We start from the raw sequence: 17,390 nt of genomic DNA, 5'->3' as shown, positions 1-17,390 counted from the left end.
CCGGACATTTATTGCCGACGCACCAAACATCTTCCTGGTTTGACGTGGAGAAGATTGTTTACAATGTCAGAGAATAAAGTCGAAATGTCAACTGAAACCGCTTTAATTCAAAACAGTGGCAATGTGCCTTGTCAGCAGAATAACCCACTGTCTAGGAAACTCAATAAAATTCTAGAGACCAGGCTAGATAATGACAAGGTAAGACCATGTCGAGTCCTTCGTTGATGAAAATGACTGGGCAAGTCTCACCGCTAGCTAGGAGGAACGCATATATAGCACTTGTGATCTTCTATCTAGCAAGCTAACCTTAGTAGCTAATTGATTTCTGTATTTCATTTGATATTTCATTCCTAATTGTTCCATAGAGAGCATTAGTATTGACGTCTTTGTATAAGCACCAACGGAGGCTAACTCCGCCATGGCTCTTTATGAACGACTAAAATAAGGTCTGTGGTAAAAACGTTTACGTTTTGTTCGTCGACTGACGTGAATTTTGAAGTATTTATGTAGTCAAAACAAGAACATTAAAGCTTTGTAATTCATAAATGTTATGACTTATTATCTCATAGACCTTATTTACAGTGTTTACCCAAAAACCCTCCAGAAAAACCTATTCATTTCTCCATAGGCTTTAATCAACGTGCCATGGCTAACTCATTTCAGTTTTTAAGGACTACAAACTGGCGAGCGCAAACACATTTAGTAGTAGAAACGGAGTGTAATTTATTTGCCAACTTTAGTTGATCCAGTGTTAGCCAACGTCGCAATGATAACCATCCCTCTTGTAATTGTAGGAGATGTTGGAAGCTCTGAAGGCTCTGTCGGTGTTCTTCACAGAGAACAGTCTTCGGACCCGTAGGAACCTGCGGGGAGACATCGAGAGACGGAGCCTGAACATCAACGAAGAGTTTGCCAGGATATTTAAAGATGTCAAAGAGGTAGCTAGTTAAAGTTTAACTCGACTTTAGACTACAGGGGGGACTGAATGCCTTTAAAGCACTTTGTTGTACTTCATGTGAAATCAGATTGTAATATGTGCGTGGCTTAATCAGTAAAATCGGACTTTATTAATCTCTTCAAATTACGTGATTTAGTTGATATTAGATCGGGTTGGTCCTTTGAAATTCAAAAATAAAGTTAGCGACCAAACAGATGTTTGGCGTAAGTTGTGTTAGCCGCCATTTTCAAGAAAACCTGGAAGTGTAATTTTCGGTGGCGTATTTAAAAAGGTTTAATTCCATTGCATTTCAGTTCACGCTAGCTAGCTAGTACAATGCAGTGTTGTGGTCGAGTCACTAAACCTCTAGTCGAGTTCGAAGTCCCCTGTGCTTGAGTCACGAGTCCCTATGGCTGATGGTCGAGTCCGAGTCACGAATCCGTTAATTTATGGTAGGTCTTATTATGATTATGTTTCTAGGAGCCATCAGATGACAGTATATCTCCAACTCTTCTAAAAATGTAAACAAATAATTTACTATTCATCACCACCTCACGTGTTCTACTCAATATCTGTGTTTCACTACTTACTTACTTACAGACTTGTCAGAACTGGCTGTGGGAGCTAGACTGTTGTTTACTATTAAACTCAATACTAGTGTTGCAGAGTGAAAAGTAAAGGGAGACTTGTCAGAACTGGCTGTGGGAGCTAGACTGTTGTTTACTATTAAACTCAACCCTAGTGTTGTTTTCAATAGCAAAAAGAGAATCACTCTGCGTAATGTTTAGCCTGTGACTGGAAGCGGAGCCTGCCAGCCCACGATCATGGCAGCCTATGTATGCTGAGTGTGCCGGGGTGTGGTGCGGCCTTCCCACTGCTAGAGAACAGAACCCTCGCTGCTAATATTCTGCTTATCATGGTAGCCTATCCAGTTCCATCCTTTAGTAGGCTGCAGGGTGATAATAGAGCCTGCACACTCATAAATACCCCCATTTATATCCAGTTCCATCTTTTAGTAGGCTGCAGGGTGATAATAGAGCCTGCACACTCATAAATACCCCCATTTATATCCAGTTCCATCCTTTAGTAGGCTGCAGGGTGATAATAGAGCACACTCAAAAATACCCCCATTTATATCCAGTTCCATCCTTTAGTAGGCTGCAGGGTGATAATAGAGCACACTCAAAAATACCCCCATTTCTATCCAGTTCCATCCTTTAGTAGGCTGCAGGGTGATAATAGAGCCTGCACACTCATAAATACCCCCATTTATATCCAGTTCCATCCTTTAGTAGGCTGCAGGGTGATAATAGAGCCTGCACACTCATAAATACCCCCATTTATATCCAGTTCCATCTTTTAGTAGGCTGCAGGGTGATAATAGAGCACACTCATAAATACCCCATTTATATCCAGTTCAAGTGCAAATACAAGTCACTAGTCCGAATCACCAATGGTCGAGTCACAAGTTGTGAAAATCAGACTTGAGTCAGAGAGTCCTGGACTCGAGTACTACAACACTGGTACAGTGTAATACAAATAGTTATTTGGCTACTTGCTTGTTAAATTCTACTTGTTAAATTCAAGAAGCCCTGATAACCTTTGCAGACTGATTGAATGGCTTTGACATATTTTGTTTTTGACATGTTTTTTGCTTCCTCCTAGGAGCTTGAGAGTGTGCACGAGGACGTCCAGGCCATGAGCACCTGTTGTGAAGAGATGACCAGCAGATTGAAGGTACAGTTTAAGTCGGAAGTTTACACACACTTAGGTTGGAGTCATTACAACTAGTTTACCTACACTTAGGTTGGAGTCATTACAACTAGTTTACATACACTTAGGTTGGAGTCATTAAAACTAGTTTACACACACTTAGGTTGGAGTCATTAAAACTATTTTACACACACTTAGGTTGGAGTCATTAAAACTCGTTTTTCAACCACTCCACAAATTTCTTGTTAACAAACTATACTTTTGGCAAGTCGGTTAGGACATCTACTTTGTGCATGACACAAGTCATTTCTCCAACAATTGTTTACAGACAGATTATTTCACTTATAATTCACTGTATCACAATTCCAGTGGGTCAGAAGTTGACATACACTAAGTTGACTGTGCCTTTAAACAGCTTGGATAATTCCAGGAAATGATGTCATGGCTTTAGAAGCTTCTGATAGGCTAATTGACATAATTTGAGTCAATTGGAGGTGTACCTGTGGATGTATTTCAAGGCCTACCTTCAAACTGAGTGCCTCTTTGCTTGACATCATGGGAAAATCAAAAGAAATCAGCCAAAGAATTGTAGACCTCCACAAGTCTGGTTCATCCTTGGTCCTGGTTCATCCAATTTCCAAACGCCTGGAGGTACCACGTTCATCTGTACAAACAATAGTACACAAGTATAAACACCATGGGACCACGCAGCCGTCATACTGCTCAGGAAGGAGACGCGTTCTGTCTCCTAGAGATGAACGTACTTTGGTGCAAATCAATCCCAGAACAACAGCAAAGGACCTTGTGAAGATGCTGGAGGAAACAGGTACGAAAGTATCTATAACCACAGTAAAACAAGTCCTATATCGACAACCTGAAAGGCCGCTCAGCAAGGAAGAAGCCATTGCTCCAAAACTGCCATAAAAAAGCCAGATTACGGTTTGCAACTGTACATGGGGACAACTTTATCTGATTGAAGGTGCCTCCCGAGTGGGGCAGCCGTGTAAGGCACTGCACTTCAGTGCTAGAGGCGTCACTACAGGCCCTGGTTCGATTCCAGGCTGTATCGCAACCGGCCTTGATTGGGAGTCCCATAGGGCGGCGCACAATAGACCCAGCGTTGTCCGGGTTTAGGGTTTGGCCCGGGGTAGGCCTTCATTGTAAAATAAGAATTTGTTCTTATTAACTGACTTGCCTAGTTAAATTAAAAATAAATATCAAGCTAACTACTGTAAATCACCTGTTGTTAAGAGATGACAAGCAGATTGAAGTTATCTAGCTACTGTAAATCACTTTCAAAACAGACATGGGTTGCGTCTCTAATAGCTCCCTATTCCCTATATAGTGAACTACTTTTAACCCGGGCCCTTGACACATGCATTCTTTTTTCAGCCTAAAGAACTACTGTTGTATTTCGTTAATTTCTTTCAGCCGAGGTGACTGTGAAGAACTTTAATTGTTAAAATGGGTCTCTGTGTGTTTCAACAGGCAGCCAAGGATCAGACCCAGGACCTGATAGTGAAGACCAACAAGCTGCAGGGAGAGAAGTGAGTAACCTTGGAAACTAACGTCTTAACTGGTGGGATCTGAACCCTGAGGGAGAGAAGTGAGTAACCTTGGAAACTAACGTCTTAACTGGTGGGATCTGAACCCTGAGGGAGAGAAGTGAGTAACCTTGGAAACTAACGTCTTAACTGGTGGGATCTGAACCCTGAGGGAGAGAAGTGAGTAACCTTGGAAACTAACGTCTTAACTGGTGGGATCTGAACCCTGAGGGAGAGAAGTGAGTAATCTTGGTCCATGGAGGGAATGGTGGGATCTGAACCCTGACCTCGCGCTCTGGGAACCAACCTTTTAACTGGTGGGATCTGAACTCTTGGTCTCGCGCTCATCTTAACCGGTGTACGGTCAACATCTATAGGAGTAGTTCCCTACCCCTGGAATAGAGAATAGTAGTTCCCTACCCCTGGAATAGAGAATAGTAGTTCCCTACCCCTGGAATAGAGAATAGTAGTTCCCTACCCCTGGAATAGAGAATAGTAGTTCCCTACCCCTGGAATAGAGAATAGTAGTTCCCTACCCCTGGAATAGAGAATAGTAGTTCCCTACCCCTGGAATAGAGAACAGTAGTTCCCTACCCCTGGAATAGAGAACAGTAGTTCCCTACCCCTGGAATAGAGAACAGTAGTTCCCTACCCCTGGAATAGAGAACAGTAGTTCCCTACCCCTGGAATAGAGAACAGTAGTTCCCTACCCCTGGAATAGAGAACAGTAGTTCCCTACCCCTGGAATAGAGAACAGTAGTTCCCTACCCTGGGATAGAGAACAGTAGTTCCCTACCCCTGGGATAGAGAATAGTAGTTCCCTACCCTGGGATAGAGAATAGTAGTTCCCTACCCCTGGGATAGAGAATAGTAGTTCCCTACCCCTGGAATAGAGAATAGTAGTTCCCTACCCCTGGAATAGAGAATAATAGAGAATAGTTCCCTACCCCTGGAATAGAGAATAGTAGTTCCCTACCCCTGGAATAGAGAATAGTAGTTCCCTACCCCTGGAATAGAGAATAGTAGTTCCCTACCCCTGGAATAGAGAATAGTAGTTCCCTACCCCTGGAATAGAGAATAGTAGTTCCCTACCCCTGGGATAGAGAATAGTAGTTCCCTACCCCTGGGATAGAGAATAGTAGTTCCCTACCCCTGGGATAGAGAATAGTAGTTCCCTACCCCTGGGATAGAGAATAGTAGTTCCCTACCCCTGGAATAGAGAATAGTAGTTCCCTACCCCTGGAATAGAGAATAGTAGTTCCCTACCCCTGGAATAGAGAATAGTAGTTCCCTACCCCTGGAATAGAGAATAGTAGTTCCCTACCCCTGGGATAGAGAATAGTAGTTCCTACCCCTGGAATAGAGAATAGTAGTTCCTACCCCTGGAATAGAGAATAGTAGTTCCCTACCCCTGGAATAGAGAATAGTAGTTCCCTACCCCTGGAATAGAGAATAGTAGTTCCCTACCCCTGGAATAGAGAATAGTAGTTCCCTACCCCTGGAATAGAGAATAGTAGTTCCCTACCCCTGGGATAGAGAATAGTAGTTCCTACCCCTGGGATAGAGAATAGTAGTCCCCTACCCCTGGAATAGAGAATAGTAGTTCCCTACCCCTGGAATAGAGAATAGTAGTTCCCTACCCCTGGGATAGTTCCCTACCCCTGAGAAATAGTAGTCCCCTACCCCTGGGATAGAGAATAGTAGTTCCCTACCCCTGGAATAGAGAATAGTAGTCCCCTACCCCTGGAATAGAGAATAGTAGTTCCCTACCCCTGGGATAGAGAATAGTAGTTCCCTACCCCTGGGATAGAGAATAGTAGTTCCCTACCCTGGAATAGAGAATAGTAGTTCCCTACCCCTGGGATAGAGAATAGTAGTTCCCTACCCCTGGGATAGAGAATAGTAGTTCCCTACCCCTGGAATAGAGAATAGTAGTTCCCTACCCCTGGAATAGAGAATAGTAGTTCCCTACCCCTGGAATAGAGAATAGTAGTTCCCTACCCCTGGAATAGAGAATAGTAGTTCCCTACCCCTGGAATAGAGAATGTTCTTTAACCAGTAGTTCCCTACCCCTGGAATAGAGAATAGTAGTTCCCTACCCCTGGGATAGAGAATAGTAGTTCCCTACCCCTGGAATAGAGAATAGTAGTTCCCTACCCCTGGAATAGAGAATAGTAGTTCCCTACCCCTGGGATAGAGAATAGTAGTTCCCTACCCCTGGAATAGAGAATAGTAGTTCCCTACCCGTGGAATAGAGAATAGTAGTTCCCTACCCGTGGAATAGAGAATAGTAGTTCCCTACCCGTGGAATAGAGAATAGTAGTTCCCTACCCCTGGAATAGAGAATAGTAGTTCCCTACCCGTGGAATAGAGAATAGTAGTTCCCTACCCGTGGGATAGAGAATAGTAGTTCCCTACCCGTGGAATAGAGAATAGTAGTCCCCTACCCCTGGAATAGAGAATAGTAGTCCCCTACCCCTGGAATAGAGAATAGTAGTTCCCTACCCCTGGAATAGAGAATAGTAGTTCCCTACCCGTGGAATAGAGAATAGTAGTTCCCTACCCCTGGAATAGAGAATAGTAGTCCCCTACCCCTGGAATAGAGAATAGTAGTTCCCTACCCGTGGAATAGAGAATAGTAGTTCCCTACCCCTGGAATAGAGAATAGTAGTCCCCTACCCCTGGAATAGAGAATAGTAGTTCCCTACCCGTGGAATAGAGAATAGTAGTTCCCTACCCCTGGAATAGAGAATAGTAGTCCCCTACCCCTGGAATAGAGAATAGTAGTTCCCTACCCCTGGGATAGAGAATAGTAGTCCCCTACCCCTGGAATAGAGAATAGTAGTCCCCTACCCGTGGAATAGAGAATAGTAGTTCCCTACCCGTGGAATAGAGAATAGTAGTTCCCTACCCGTGGAATAGAGAATAGTAGTTCCCTACCCCTGGAATAGAGAGTAGTAGTTCCCTACCCGTGGAATAGAGAATAGTAGTTCCCTACCCCTGGGATAGAGAACAGTAGTTCCCTACCCCTGGGATAGAGAATAGTAGTTCCCTACCCGTGGAATAGAGAATAGTAGTTCCCTACCCCTGGAATAGAGAATAGTAGTCCCCTACCCCTGGAATAGAGAATAGTAGTTCCCTACCCCTGGAATAGAGAATAGTAGTTCCCTACCCCTGGAATAGAGAATAGTAGTCCCCTACCCGTGGAATAGAGAATAGTAGTCCCCTACCCGTGGAATAGAGAATAGTAGTTCCCTACCCCTGGAATAGAGAACAGTAGTTCCCTACCCCTGGGATAGAGAATAGTAGTCCCCTACCCCTGGGATAGAGAATAGTAGTCCCCTACCCCTGGGATAGAGAATAGTAGTTCCCTACCCCTGGAATAGAGAATAGTAGTTCCCTACCCCTGGAATAGAGAATAGTAGTTCCCTACCCCTGGGATAGAGAACAGTCATGTAAACATCATCCTCTGCTCATCTTAATCGGCGTAAGGTTAACATCTAAGTGAGCACACGGCGATTAAAACAACAAGTTCTCTGAGAAATCTTTTAAATTATTAGGACATGAGAACCCTTTAATCAGTCACAGCGGGTGTATTTAACCAGAGTCACAGCAGGTGTATTTGACCAGAGTCACAGCGGGTGTATTTAACCAGAGTCACAGCGGGTGTATTTAACCAGAGTCACAGCGGTGTATTTACCCAGAGTCACAGCGGGTGTATTTAACCAGAGTCACAGCGGGTGTATTTAACCAGAGTCACAGCGGGTGTATTTGACCAGAGTCACAGCGGGTGTATTTAACCAGAGTCACAGCGGTGTATTTACCCAGAGTCACAGCGGGTGTATTTAACCAGAGTCACAGCGGGTGTATTTGATCAGAGTCACAGCGGGTGTATTTAACCAGAGTCACAGCGGGTGTATTTAACCAGAGTCACAGCGGGTGTATTTAACCAGAGTCACAGCGGGTGTATTTGATCAGAGTCACAGCGGGTGTATTTGACCAGAGTCACAGCGGGTGTATTTGACCAGAGTCACAGCGGGTGTATTTGACCAGAGTCACAGCGGGTGTATTTGACCAGAGTCACAGCGGGTGTATTTGACCAGAGTCACAGCGGGTGTATTTGACCAGAGTCACAGCGGGTGTATTTGACCAGAGTCACAGCGGTGTATTTAACCAGAGTCACAGCGGGTGTATTTAACCAGAGTAACAGCGGGTGTATTTAACCAGAGTCACAGCGGGTGTATTTAACCAGAGACACAGCGGTGTATTTAACCAGAGTCACAGCGGGTGTATTTAACCAGAGACACAGCGGTGTATTTGACCAGAGTCACAGCGGGTGTATTTAACCAGAGTCACAGCGGGTGTATTTAACCAGAGTCACAGCGGGTGTATTTAACCAGAGTCACAGCGGGTGTATTTACCCAGAGTCACAGCGGTGTATTTACCCAGAGTCACAGCGGTGTATTTACCCAGAGTCACAGCGGGTGTATTTAACCAGAGTCACAGCGGGTGTATTTAACCAGAGACACAGCGGGTGTATTTAACCAGAGTCACAGCGGGTGTATTTAATCAGAGTCACAGCGGGTGTATTTGATCAGAGTCACAGCGGGTGTATTTAACCAGAGTCACAGCGGGTGTATTTAATCAGAGTCACAGCGGGTGTATTTACCCAGAGTCACAGCGGGTGTATTTACCCAGAGTCACAGCGGGTGTATTTGACCAGAGTCACAGCGGGTGTATTTACCCAGAGTCACAGCGGGTGTATTTAACCAGAGTCACAGCGGGTGTATTTAACCAGAGTCACAGCGGGTGTATTTAACCAGAGTCACAGCGGGTGTATTTGACCAGCTTTAAGGGAAGTGAGTTCGGAACAACTGAATGCGTCTCAAAGTAGTTTTCACATCCAAACTTTATATGTCTGAATTCAGAATAAAATATGCTTCCCAAAAAATAACATGGTCGCTGTGGTAGAACATTTATTTTGATTGGGTAAATTTCTGCATTTATCCAAGTCCCATCAGGTAGCCTGATTTCAGATGTGTCCATGCAAACAGAATTATTATTATTATTATTATTATTATTATTATTATTATTATTATTAGGGTTAATCGTTCTTCTTGCAAAGAGTGTAAACGGTTTTAGAATGAACTATTACATTCGTCTGACAATCCACAATAATCACATTATTGTGTGCATGGTACCGTAGTCTTAAATAATCATTGTTGCACAATTAAAGGCCAATACATTGCATTTCGAAGCGTCAGGGATAACCTAATGAATTCAGGGCTTGTAAATGTATACCTAGGCTAAATATAAGCCTTCCACAACCACAAGACCCTCTAATAATTAAATTATTTTATTAAAATAGTTTAAAACCAGCTTTTTATTTAAAAAAAATAAAAAAATCACTCGTCTGGCTTTCAAATCTCTCTATGGAAAAGACAATGAATAAAAAATATTAACCAGACCCATAATGCACCACCACTATTAATGTCCAACTTCTGGTAGCAGGCGTTCTAGAACATTAACACAGGTCTCGTGAATAATCTGTCCAGCACAAGCTCGTGAGTCAGCCAGCTCCTCTTTTATACTTCAAGTCTAGCCGATTTGGATCTATTTGCCTGCTAACGAGGTCGGTATAACAGTCTTAACTGTTATGAGTACACATGTCCTGTCTCCGTCTCCTCCTAACGGTTTGAACAACACAGCCTGTTCATAGTTGTTTAGATGTTGAAATCCAGGGGCCTAATAAGATGCTTATTTTCTCAGAATGACAAACGAGTTGTCGTCTCCTTTATATAAATGCGTCTTTATGACTTTTTATGCCCATCGCTAAATTTATTAAACAGACTAGACCCGCTTAGCACATAAATCGGTGGGTAAAATGGTACTGTGGTGCCGCGCGCGACAGGAACAGACCGTAAATTTTTCCACAGCATCTTCGTTGATATTCTCGTTTTGCTAAGGTCTACTCTGTTCTACATTTTGGGAGTTGAGAGATAAAAAGGGGATCGTTAGAGAAGGTCATATTCTCCTCCTATTACAGTCAAACAATGTCTCTTAATGTGTTTCAGTCTCCATATGACTGATTCTGTTGGACCAAACCTCAAATGCAAATATGCGAGTTTAAACCGCTTGTTGTCAGAGATAAGTTATCTGTTATCTTTATTGTGATTGGCAGGGGGAAGGAGGAGGGAGGGGAGGGCGGGGCTTGGTGTCACACAGCACAAGAGGAGGGAGGGGCTTGGTGTCACACAGCACAGGAGGAGGGAGGGGCACACAGCACAGGAGGAGGGAGGGGCTTGGTGTCACACAGCACAGGAGGAGGGAGGGGCTTGGTGTCACACAGCACAGGAGGAGGGAGGGGCTTGGTGTCACACAGCACAGCACAGGAGGAGGGAGGGGCTTGGTGTCACACAGCACAGGAGGAGGGGAGGGGAGGAGGGAGGGGCTTGGTGTCACACAGCACAGGAGGAGGAGGGGCTTGGTGTCACACAGCACAGGAGGAGGGAGGGGCTTGGTGTCACACAGCACAGGAGGAGGGGCTTGGTGTCACACAACACAGGAGGGGGAGGGGCTTGGTGTCACACAGCACAGGAGGAGGGAGGGGCTTGGTGTCACACAACACAAGAGGAGGCGAGACCAAAAAGACACTCCTAAACACTCGTAAAAATGAACAAAAAATAAAACCCCAGATTCTTGCGATACAGACATGGTGCTAAAACATACATTTGAATGAATCGAATGAATCCGATATATCGCCCAGCCCTAGAATACACCAGGGTTAATGTGGTTGTGCACCAACACTTTGTTTCCTCTTTATGCCAGTCACCTGCAGTCACTCAATTAGCCCATGTCCTCGTGTTGGTTTAGATTGATAAGTTAGTCTACCCAGCTATCTAAACTTGTAGTAATCATGGTGGACTTACCGACCGGGGTCCCCCCCCCCCCATTGATGTTGTTAGTCACTCTTACTGAGATATCATATTAAAAACTACAAACATTTCTCTCCACCCATGGCAAAATGTGTAGAATTGCAGCAAACTAGCTTTAAAACGGCAACAGTGTCTCCTATGCCCCATGGCAAAATGTGTAGAATGTCAGGAAATCAGGCAGGCTCTGACTGCATGTGTTGGTAACAAGCTAGAGAAGAAGAAATTCCAGAGTTTATAGCTGACTAGCGCTAACTAACGTTAAAGATCCGTTTCAAACATATATATTTATATATATATTATTTTTTTTACCTGAAAAATCGTTGTCCAGATCGCACACGTTGAACTGAATGAATAATTTCTGAAGCCACTAGCTTTTGAACTACCGAACAACTACAGTCCTACACGTTTCATAACGTGATCTCGACAACTATTTTTTTTAGTTAAAACATTTCTTAAAATGTTCCTTTTTAACGTTAACTGGCGCTAGCCTGGTCCCAGGTCTGTTGTCTCCTCCTATAGTCTGGTCCCAGATCTGTTGTCTCCTCCTATAGTCTGGTCCCAGATCTGTTGTCTCCTCCTATAGCCTGGTCCCAGATCTGTTTGTGCCCTTGCCAACTCCATTGCGCTAGTCGGCTGTACCTGTGTCAAAACTCTGGAATTTCTCCTTCTCTAACTTTTGACCAATCTTCCAGTGTGTTTGTGCTATCATGCCAAACATGTAGGGCTTTTACAATGAGCAATGGAGTTGGCAAGGGCACAAACAGATCTGGGACCAGGCTATAGAAGGAGACAACAGATCTGGGACCAGGCTATAGAAGGAGACAACAGATCTGGGACCAGGCTAGAGGAGGAGACAACAGACCTGGGATCAGGCTATAGAAGGAGACAACAGACCTGGGATCAGGCTATAGGAGGAGACAACAGACCTGGGACCAGGCTATAGAAGGAGACAACAGATCTGGGACCAGGCTATAGAAGGAGACAACAGATCTGGGACCAGGCTATAGAAGGAGACAACAGATCTGGGACCAGGCTATAGGAGGAGACAACAGATCTGAGACCAGGCTATAGAAGGAGACAACAGATCTGAGACCAGGCTATAGAAGGAGACAACAGATCTGGGACCAGGCTATAGAAGGAGACAACAGATCTGGGACCAGGCTATAGGAGGAGACAACAGATCTGGGACCAGGCTATAGAAGGAGACAACAGATCTGGGACCAGGGACCAGGCTATAGTAGGAGACAACAGATCTGGGACCAGGCTATAGAAGGAGACAACAGATCTGGGACCAGGCTATAGGAGGAGACAACAGATCTGGGACCAGGCTATAGAAGGAGACAACAGATCTGGGACCAGGCTATAGAAGGAGACAACAGATCTGGGAACAGGCTATAGAAGGAGACAACAGATCTGGGTACAGGCTATAGGAGGAGACAACAGATCTGGGACCAGGCTATAGAAGGAGACAACAGATCTGGGACCAGGCTATAGAAGGAGACAACAGACCTGGGATCAGGCTATAGAAGAGACAACAGATCTGGGACCAGGCTATAGAAGGAGACAACAGATCTGGGACCAGGCTATAGGAGGAGACAACAGATCTGGGACCAGGCTATAGGAGGAGACAACAGATCTGGGACCAGGCTATAGAAGGAGACAACAGATCTGGGACCAGGCTATAGGAGGAGACAACAGATCTGGGACCAGGCTATAGGAGGAGACAACAGATCTGGGACCAGGCTATAGGAGGAGACAACAGACCTGGGACCAGGCTATAGAAGGAGACAACAGACCTGGGACCAGGCTATAGGAGGAGACAACAGACCAGGCTATAGAAGGAGACAACAGATCTGGGACCAGGCTATAGAAGGAGACAACAGATCTGGGACCAGGCTATAGGAGGAGACAACAGACCAGGCTATAGAAGGACACAACAGACCAGGCTATAGAAGGAGACAACAGATCTGGGACCAGGCTATAGAAGGAGACAACAGATCTGGGACCAGGCTATAGAAGGAGACAACAGATCTGGGACCAGGCTATAGAAGGAGACAACAGATCTGGGACCAGGCTATAGAAGGAGACAACAGATCTGGGACCAGGCTATAGAAGGAGACAACAGATCTGGGACCAGGCTATAGAAGGAGACAACTGGGAGATCTGGGACCAGGCTATAGAAGGAGACAACAGATCTGGGACCAGGACCAGGCTATAGGAGGAGACAACAGATCTGGGACCAGGCTATAGAAGGAGACAACAGATCTGGGACCAGGCTATAGGCTATAGGAGACAACAGATCTGGGACCAGGCTATAGAAGGAGACAACAGATCTGGGACCAGATCTGGGACTATAGGAGGAGACAACAGATCTGGGACCAGGCTATAGAAGGAGACAACAGATCTGGGACCAGGCTATAGAAGGAGACAACAGATCTGGGAACAGGCTATAGAAGGAGACAACAGATCTGGGACAGGCTATAGGAGGAGACAACAGATCTGGGACCAGGCTATAGAAGGAGACAACAGATCTGGGACCAGGCTATAGAAGGAGACAACAGACCTGGGACCAGGCTATAGAAGGAGACAACAGATCTGGGACCAGGCAACAGATACCAGGCTAGAAGGAGACAACAGATCTGGGACCAGGCTATAGGAGGAGACAACAGATCTGGGACCAGGCTATAGGAGGAGACAACAGATCTGGGACCAGGCTATAGAAGGAGACAACAGATCTGGGACCAGGCTATAGGAGGAGACAACAGATCTGGGACCAGGCTATAGGAGGAGACAACAGATCTGGGACCAGGCTATAGGAGGAGACAACAGACCTGGGACCAGGCTATAGAAGGAGACAACAGACCTGGGACCAGGCTATAGGAGGAGACAACAGACCAGGCTATAGAAGGAGACAACAGATCTGGGACCAGGCTATAGAAGGAGACAACAGATCTGGGACCAGGCTATAGGAGGAGACAACAGACCAGGCTATAGAAGGACACAACAGACCAGGCTATAGAAGGAGACAACAGATCTGGGACCAGGCTATAGAAGGAGACAACAGATCTGGGACCAGGCTAGAGGAGGAGACAACAGATCTGGGACCAGGCTATAGGAGGAGACAACAGATCTGGGATCAGGCTATAGAAGGAGACAACAGATCTGGGACCAGGCTATAGAAGGAGACAACAGACCTGGGACCAGGCTATAGGAGGAGACAACAGATCTGGGACCAGGCTATAGAAGGAGACAACAGATCTGGGACCAGGCTATAGAAGGAGACAACAGACCTGGGACCAGGCTATAGAAGGAGACAACAGATCTGGGACCAGGCTATAGGAGGAGACAACAGACCAGGCTATAGAAGGAGACAACAGATCTGGGACCAGGCTATAGAAGGAGACAACAGATCTGGGACCAGGCTATAGAAGGAGACAACAGATCTGGGACCAGGCTATAGAAGGAGACAACAGATCTGGGACCAGGCTATAGAAGGAGACAACAGATCTGGGACCAGGCTATAGAAGGAGACAACAGATCTGGGACCAGGCTATAGAAGGAGACAACAGATCTGGGACCAGGCTATAGCTGGGAAGGAGACAACAGATCTGGGACCAGGCTATAGAAGGAGACAACAGATCTGGGACCAGGCTATAGAAGGAGACAACAGATCTGGGACCAGGCTATAGAAGGAGACAACAGATCTGGGACCAGGCTATAGGAGGAGACAACAGATCTGGGACCAGGCTATAGAAGGAGACAACAGATCTGGGACCAGGCTATAGAAGGAGACAACAGATCTGGGACCAGGCTATAGAAGGAGACAACAGATCTGGGACCAGGCTATAGGAGGAGACAACAGATCTGGGACCAGGCTATAGAAGGAGACAACAGATCTGGGACCAGGCTATAGTAGGAGACAACAGATCTGGGACCAGGCTATAGAAGGAGACAACAGATCTGGGACCAGGCTATAGGAGGAGACAACAGATCTGGGACCAGGCTATAGAAGGAGACAACAGATCTGGGACCAGGCTATAGAAGGAGACAACAGATCTGGGAACAGGCTATAGAAGGAGACAACAGATCTGGGAACAGGCTACAGGCTATAGGAGGAGACAACAGATCTGGGACCAGGCTATAGAAGGAGACAACAGATCTGGGACCAGGCTATAGAAGGAGACAACAGACCTGGGATCAGGCTATAGAAGGAGACAACAGATCTGGGACCAGGCTATAGAAGGAGACAACAGATCGGGACCAGGCTATAGGAGGAGACAACAGATCTGGGACCAGGCTATAGGAGGAGACAACAGATCTGGGACCAGGCTATAGAAGGAGACAACAGATCTGGGACCAGGCTATAGGAGGAGACAACAGATCTGGGACCAGGCTATAGGAGGAGACAACAGATCTGGGACCAGGCTATAGGAGGAGACAACAGACCTGGGACCAGGCTATAGAAGGAGACAACAGACCTGGGACCAGGCTATAGGAGGAGACAACAGACCAGGCTATAGAAGGAGACAACAGATCTGGGACCAGGCTATAGAAGGAGACAACAGATCTGGGACCAGGCTATAGGAGGAGACAACAGACCAGGCTATAGAAGGACACAACAGACCAGGCTATAGAAGGAGACAACAGATCTGGGACCAGGCTATAGAAGGAGACAACAGATCTGGGACCAGGCTATAGAAGGAGACAACAGATCTGGGACCAGGCTATAGAAGGAGACAACAGATCTGGGACCAGGCTATAGGAGGAGACAACAGATCTGGGACCAGGCTATAGAAGGAGACAACAGATCTGGGACCAGGCTATAGAAGGAGACAACAGATCTGGGACCAGGCTATAGAAGGAGACAACAGATCTGGGACCAGGCTATAGGAGGAGACAACAGATCTGGGACCAGGCTATAGAAGGAGACAACAGATCTGGGACCAGGCTATAGTAGGAGACAACAGATCTGGGACCAGGCTATAGAAGGAGACAACAGATCTGGGACCAGGCTATAGGAGGAGACAACAGATCTGGGACCAGGCTATAGAAGGAGACAACAGATCTGGGACCAGGCTATAGAAGGAGACAACAGATCTGGGAACAGGCTATAGAAGGAGACAACAGATCTGGGTACAGGCTATAGGAGGAGACAACAGATCTGGGACCAGGCTATAGAAGGAGACAACAGATCTGGGACCAGGCTATAGAAGGAGACAACAGACCTGGGATCAGGCTATAGAAGGAGACAACAGATCTGGGACCAGGCTATAGAAGGAGACAACAGATCTGGGACCAGGCTATAGGAGGAGACAACAGATCTGGGACCAGGCTATAGGAGGAGACAACAGATCTGGGACCAGGCTATAGAAGGAGACAACAGATCTGGGACCAGGCTATAGGAGGAGACAACAGATCTGGGACCAGGCTATAGGAGGAGACAACAGATCTGGGACCAGGCTATAGGAGGAGACAACAGACCTGGGACCAGGCTATAGAAGGAGACAACAGACCTGGGACCAGGCTATAGGAGGAGACAACAGACCAGGCTATAGAAGGAGACAACAGATCTGGGACCAGGCTATAGAAGGAGACAACAGATCTGGGACCAGGCTATAGGAGGAGACAACAGACCAGGCTATAGAAGGACACAACAGACCAGGCTATAGAAGGAGACAACAGATCTGGGACCAGGCTATAGAAGGAGACAACAGATCTGGGACCAGGCTAGAGGAGGAGACAACAGATCTGGGACCAGGCTATAGGAGGAGACAACAGATCTGGGATCAGGCTATAGAAGGAGACAACAGATCTGGGACCAGGCTATAGAAGGAGACAACAGACCTGGGACCAGGCTATAGGAGGAGACAACAGATCTGGGACCAGGCTATAGAAGGAGACAACAGATCTGGGACCAGGCTATAGAAGGAGACAACAGACCTGGGACCAGGCTATAGAAGGAGACAACAGATCTGGGACCAGGCTATAGGAGGAGACAACAGACCAGGCTATAGAAGGAGACAACAGATCTGGGACCAGGCTATAGAAGGAGACAACAGATCTGGGACCAGGCTATAGAAGGAGACAACAGATCTGGGACCAGGCTATAGAAGGAGACAACAGATCTGGGACCAGGCTAGAGGAGGAGACAACAGATCTGGGACCAGGCTATAGGAGGAGACAACAGATCTGGGACCAGGCTATAGAAGGAGACAACAGACCTGGGATCAGGCTATAGAAGGAGACAACAGACCAGGCTAT

General features: G+C 46.3%; 1 protein-coding gene across 1 annotated transcript in view; it reads left to right on the top strand.

Annotated features, from left to right (window-relative positions):
* The window catches only part of cog6 (component of oligomeric golgi complex 6), a 122,651-nt gene continuing 105,261 nt past the window's right edge, over positions 1–17,390 (top strand). The window contains exons 1-4 of the mRNA XM_042296515.1: positions 1–198; positions 795–938; positions 2,603–2,674; positions 4,139–4,197. Coding sequence (XP_042152449.1) covers positions 64–198; positions 795–938; positions 2,603–2,674; positions 4,139–4,197 — 410 coding nt within the window. The 5' untranslated portion in view covers positions 1–63. The remainder of the gene's footprint in view (positions 199–794; positions 939–2,602; positions 2,675–4,138; positions 4,198–17,390) is intronic.

This window comes from Oncorhynchus tshawytscha, linkage group LG13, assembly GCF_018296145.1.
Source record: "Oncorhynchus tshawytscha isolate Ot180627B linkage group LG13, Otsh_v2.0, whole genome shotgun sequence".
NCBI lineage: Eukaryota > Metazoa > Chordata > Actinopteri > Salmoniformes > Salmonidae > Oncorhynchus > Oncorhynchus tshawytscha.
The sequence above is the reverse complement of the archived record's forward strand: the minus strand, read 5'-3'. Positions and strand labels throughout refer to the sequence as shown.